The following is a 6,657-nucleotide window of genomic DNA, read 5'->3' on the forward strand; positions in this document are numbered from 1 at the left end:
ATAATTAAGATATGATTCATCACCTTAGGTAAATTTGAGAAAAATGTTCTAACTGTGCTCTATTAATATTGATTAATAAATCCTTGCGCAAAGTAGAATAAAATTAGCAAATTGCATTTGGAATTTCATTCAAATGATAAATACCGAAAATTAAGAGAACTAACATGATTTAACAAAGTAAATATACTCCATGGCTAATTGTTAAATAAAAAACATTGATGATGAAAGGATATTAAATGCATTGGTAAACCATGCACTATGAGGTTAAGTCAAACCACTATTGATTTTCCAAATATTCAGATAGTCATGGCATGTTAATTAATTACAATGTTCTTGACCTTTAGATATTAATAATTAATTAATTATATTTTTGCCAACATATTTAGAATCTAATGGGTCACACACATAAGAATAGATGAGAAAATAAAATGAGAAATCAAATCAAGTATGACTTGATTACAAATAAATTTTGGCACATGAAGTGCAAAATTATAATTTATATTTAATTATAATTTTACCTAAAATATCAAGTATAGACTTAATTAATTTATGTCCAAAATTTATTGCATTGTAGATTACATAAACCTAATGTTTAATTATGATTTATTTACTCAAATCATAATTATCTAAAAACAGTTTTTAGAAATTTTCAATTATCTGCTCGTGTGGTTATAATTAGAGGTTGAACAATTGGACGACTTATGGTTTGTAACAATTTAGCCGTATAAGATGAAGTTTCAAAGGATTGAAGTAAGAGGTATTATTCTAAATAAAATTTTATTGCTTTAATCTTTTAAGCAGATCACTGTTAATATAATAAATCACTATAATTTATTTTATTCCACTAAATTTATTGTATGAACAAATCCAACAATCGTCATTATTATGAGTACCTAAACTTACATCATTGCAGAAATAAAATAAAAAAGCATAATTAACGTAGCTCTTAATGCAATTGAGTGAAAACAAAGTTTAATTTTCATCGGTTATGTTAATTTCTTATTTGAATTTAAATTTTATTAAGAAGTTTAATCTAATTTTAAATAGGAAATTATTCTTATTATTATTATTTAACTAAAAAATAAAATAAAATATTATTATTGAAAAACTTTAATTGTTAACAAACGTGAATAATTTCCCTTGTAATTTAGCAACGGACGTTTTTCATTGTATAGAACCAATATATATTTTTATATATAGGAAGTTTATCTATGTATATATTTTTATATATAGGAAGTTTATCTATGTAGTATAATATTATTATTTAATATTTTCTATATAGTAAAATTTTAATATTATTAGAATCAATATATTTGAGTTTGCAATCATGTCTTTTTTTGCGATAAATATAATTTCATTGTATGAATCGATATTTTCTACCCGTTAGTGTCATTTGTATTATTAATCATATATTAATATGTATTATAATCTTATTTACGTCTATTTCATATTTGATTTAAAGTTATCACTTTGTTCTAATTTATTAAAGTATATCGAAATATACTCATACTTAATGCTAATGTTTGCTTAGTTCAGGCTTGGCACTGACATATTCACTACTTATGGCATAAGGATAGATTCGCAACTCTATTAAATACATAACTAACGCACGTTGGTTAAAGTCGATTTTTTGAATGTTATTATTTCTAAGAGGTTAATATTCTAATGAGTTAATATTCCTAATTGAGTTATAGTTTTTTTTATTTTTTTAATGTTTTTTTATATATTTAGTCAGCTTTTATATTTATATAATTTAATTTGAATTCATTATCTAGTCTTTTATTCCTACCAATCCTTCAATCTATCCTATCTATAATGTATATTAGAGAGGAATGCGGAGGGAACATTAAAGTTGACAAAAATACCTCTTACTAAGTTTATAGATTGATAAAGATAGCTTTAAGACTTTTTAATTTTCATTGGTTGAAAAAATAAAGGTAATTTAATTGGATTGATTATATCAGTTTCTATCTAAATCTAAATTATATTGGCTTATAAAATACAATAATTATTATTACCAAAAGTTATAGTTATATGTTTTTAATTTTTGTAAGTTGATTGTGTAGCAAGAAAATTACTTTAATTAAAATTTATTGGACAAAATATTATCTATATATACATAACTTATTATTATATATAATATTATATATAATTATAATACATGTGTGAACATAAATGTTTGAACATATGCAAAGAACTTTATCTTAAATTTTAATAAAAATAAAATTTATAATAAATCAAATACAATTTTAATGATACGTAGAGATATATATCAATAAACATGATATTAATGAAGTTATATGCTCTATATTTTTTTGATTTTGTTAACCAAATTCTAATTATTTTTATTGTATTTTTCATATTTTTGTAGATGTGAAATTATAAATTAAGTAAATAAAATAAAAGATAATTTTTAATGTGCTAATTATCATTATTTGTACTTACAATTTTTTTAAAAAATACATTGATTTAATTATTTTTCCTAGTAAATTTTATTTTTGATTGATCTTATAAAGTTTTTACTATACTTTATGCTTATAATTTTATCTTATTTGATTAATTTTTTATTTTTGTAATATATTATATGTAAAAAAAATAAATTACTAATATATACAACGAATACACATGCAAGGTACGTTGATTTTCACTCTTTTCCAAATGTATAAGTAAACAAAAGAAAAATAAAATCTGAAATAAGGCTGAGTTTGGCCCCTAACTTCAACATGACGCAAAATATAATATGTTTAATATGTTTAATTTTTAATGTCAACCAATTTAAATAACAAATCAATCACATGCACAAATTTACACAACTGCAAGGAGAGATACAAAGATGGTAGAGATGCATCCATCAGAAAAAGAGTGAGGACATCTGATTGTAGTGGCTGCAAAAAGATCTAAAAGGCGTTTACCTGTGCCAGAGAAAGCCAATTGGGTACCAAGGTTGAAATATGCGGTCCATTTTTCAAAAATTGGTGCTCATCCAAAAATTTGCTTGTCATCGTCAGCAGAGTCAATTTTTTGAGAAAGGGATGCAAAACTTTCACGTGAATACAGTCTTAAAAGCTCCAAATCACAATAATTAATTGGACAAATCTTTATGCCTAATTTCTGTGACTTTTCTTTGAAGATTAACATAAGCTGCTTTAAAAGAAAAAAAAAATTTGAGCTGTTGACTAAAAAGAGTATCTCAAAGCACGAAATTGATAATTAAATGAGGAATACAGCTTCAGTTTTGTTTTTAGAAGAAATTAGGTACCAATAAACCCATAAATGTCCTCTCCTTAATAGTTTATATAAAAAGCATTAGTTGAACGAAGACTTTAGTGATACAAGTTGCATGTCGTTGCATGAAAAGATACTCTCATGCATCCAACTCATTTCGGACTTTCACACTCAATGTTTGAATCCTCTTTGAAAGCTACAGTTTAACAAAGCCGTCTTTGCTTACTTTTCATCATTAATTTGACTTTTTCCTTTTATTGTTTTGATTCGGTTCGATTTTCAGTTCAGTTTTTTTGGTCATCTAATGTAGGTTATTTCAGTTTGGTTCATTTTCAGTTGAAAAAAATCAGTAACCGAATCAAATTATAATATTAAATATTTTATTTCTTTTGAAAATTTGGGTATTGGGTTTTGGATTTTCGGTTATTTGTAGAATTTATGTTCGGTTCAATTTAATTTTATGATTCGATTTTCCTCTAACAATTTGATCATATTAGATTAGATTTGTTTATTCATATACCAAACCAATGAAAATGAAAATTTAAAAAATCTCTTGTAATTTATCTGTTTTTTTTTCTCCTAGTGCAATATCATGGTTTTGATAAAAAAATTTTATTTTTCATTGGCTTGATCTATGAAAGTCAATCCTGATTAGTTTGGTTTATAAAATTTGGTTCGATTTGGACCAAATCCTCACCCCAAAATTTGACTATAAAACTAGGTAAACACTCTATTGCTTAGAGTCCCATCATAAGCCTACCAGTGATACACGTACTGTTTCTTTATTACAAAAGGCAAAAAAAAACCCAAAAAAAAAAAAAAAATGGGCATGCATTTACTAGTGTTTATTCTTGTTAACTGCATGGTTGGTACTGTGGTACAGGGCCAAGGCACTCGCGTTGGGTTTTATGCAACGACATGTCCAAGAGCTGAATCCATAGTTAGGTCAACAGTCCAAGCTCATTTCAATTCCAATCCCACAATAGCTCCTGGTTTACTTAGGATGCACTTTCATGATTGCTTCGTGCAAGGCTGTGATGCTTCTATCCTGATCGATGGACCTAATACTGAGAAAACTGCTGGACCGAACCTTTTACTCAGAGGTTATGAAGTTATTGATGATGCCAAGACCCAGCTCGAAGCTGCATGCCCTGGAATTGTCTCTTGCGCTGACATTCTAGCACTTGCTGCTCGCGACTCTGTCATTTTGGTATATAAACTTCTATTCTATTAATTTGGGCACCAAATAATTTTTTTAATATAGAACACGCACACATATATCCCTTAACATGGTAATTCCCCTTTTGAATAACAATCGGCAATTGGTGATAACGGCTTGAATTCGAAATCTTTCACTTCCTACGTCTTACTCAAAACATTGTAAGATCAACCAAACCAAATGGAGCCAGAAATTAAAGTGAAACTAAAAAATTTTCTAACAGTTGAAGGAGGCGTGATTGAAAAAATTTATTATATTTTGGAAGGCAAAATAAAAAATTTTAATATTTTATGGGTGATTCTTTAACAAATTTTTTTTTTAAGAGGCGATCTCTGAATCCCTAGTTCTGTCAATGAATTAGAGGTACCTAATTCGCTATCTCTATTTTTTTTTTTTTTAATTTACACAAATCTCCTATATTTTCATTCCTTACATTTCTGCAAATGCTGTTTGCTGATGTCAATTTCAGCGTTTTCCACGTTTGCACGTTTTCATTTCTGTATAACATATCTCTTAGCAAAACTATGGCAATTTATTAATGATGCATTGTCAATTAGTTATTGTTTATTAATGCAGACAAATGGACCAAGTTGGGCTGTGCCCACTGGACGCAGAGATGGAAGGGTTTCATCAGCGTCTGATGCTGCAAATTTGCCTGGCTTCACTGATTCCATTGCTGTCCAAATACAGAAGTTTGCTGATTTGGGTCTCAACACTCAAGATCTTGTTACTCTTGTCGGTATGGAATACAGTGCTTTTCAACTTTTTTTTTATTAACATGTTTGGAGGAAGGAATTGTGTCCATCCCCTTATCTTGAACATGGAAATTGTGAAAAATATACTTATATTTGGGTTTGGTTTGGCTCACGAATTAACGTAAAATGGGGAGGAGATACCATATTTCTTTTCATGAAATAGCTATTTCTAACATTGTTTAAAATTTAAACGTTGAAAATTCTATATAAGACAACAAATTTGCAACTTAAAGTTTTTCTTGCGGCTGGTTTTCTTCTTATTTTGCAGGATATTAATTTATATTTTATTTGTTAATAGGAGGACACACCATAGGAACCTCAGCTTGCCAATTCTTTAGGTACAGACTGTATAATTTTACTACAACAGGAAATGGTGCAGACCCATCAATCGATCCATCATTTCTTCCTCAATTACAGACACTTTGCCCGCAAAATGGTGATGCCTCAAGACGCATAGCTTTAGACACGGGTAGTTCCAATAGATTTGATGGATCTTTCTTTGCAAATTTGAGGAACGGAAGAGGAATTCTTGAGTCTGATCAGAAGTTATGGACAGATACCACCACAAGAACCTTTGTCCAACGCTTCTTAGGTATCAGAGGATTGGCTGGCTTGACTTTTAATTTGGAGTTTGGAAGGTCTATGGTTAAGATGAGCAATATTGGTGTTAAAACTGGAACAAATGGTGAGATTCGCAGAACATGCTCTGCCGTAAATTGAAGATTTGGTTGGCATTTCAAACCTGGAATGTTTTTACAAACGCAAGTCTTGCATTTTCAATTATTAATATTAATATTAATATTAAATGTCTATTTGGAGTGAAATTAAGCGTAAGCTGATAGTAAGGTTGTAATAAATATTTAAGATGTAATGTGTTGAATAAGAGGGAGACAACAAAATGGATATGGTTTCAACTCTCTTGTATTATATGTTACTGTTATTGCTCAATCATTTGAAAGCAATGGCTAAAGTTGTCTTCATGAAGTGGGTCCAAACATGCAGATATCTTAACTATATATGACACTGAAGATTATTATGAGAGAGAAAATATATGAATGGTTGTAAAGACTTTGTTTGGAAGGAAGATTTTTTTGGAGAAAAAAATATGTGAGAAATATATTAAAAGAAAGAATTTTTGCTTGTTTGGAAAGGGAGAGACAATATTGAAGGAAAACAAATATGAAATATTTTCCTTTGGGGCATAGAAAATTAGAATCTCCCCAAATTGGAGAAAAAAATATGGATGGATTGAGAATATTATATTTTTTAATGCGAATAAAATCTATTTTCTTTTTTTCCCACTAAGGGAAAAAATAGTAATAATTCATTACTTTAGGATGATATAGGAGATAAGATTTATGAATTATTAAAAGCATAATTAAATTGTAATTTAGTGAAGAAATTCTTTATTTTTCCGCATTTAATTAATAGAAAATACAAGTTTATAGACAAGCAACA

General features: G+C 28.1%; 1 protein-coding gene across 1 annotated transcript; it reads left to right on the top strand.

The window, feature by feature from the left end:
- Positions 1–3,980: 3,980 nt before the first annotated feature.
- On the top strand, positions 3,981–6,133 carry LOC105642426 (peroxidase N1). The gene is made up of 3 exons (XM_012227243.4): positions 3,981–4,435; positions 5,021–5,183; positions 5,498–6,133. The coding sequence occupies exons 1-3, from the start codon at positions 4,049–4,051 to the stop codon at positions 5,917–5,919; spliced, it is 972 nt and encodes a 323-aa protein (XP_012082633.1). The 5' UTR covers positions 3,981–4,048; the 3' UTR covers positions 5,920–6,133.
- The last annotated feature ends 524 nt before the right edge of the window (positions 6,134–6,657 follow it).

The sequence above is a fragment of the Jatropha curcas genome, chromosome 7 (assembly GCF_041381405.1).
Source record: "Jatropha curcas cultivar XTBG-Jc1 chromosome 7, XTBG_Jcur_1.0, whole genome shotgun sequence".
NCBI classification, from domain to species: Eukaryota; Viridiplantae; Streptophyta; class Magnoliopsida; order Malpighiales; family Euphorbiaceae; genus Jatropha; species Jatropha curcas.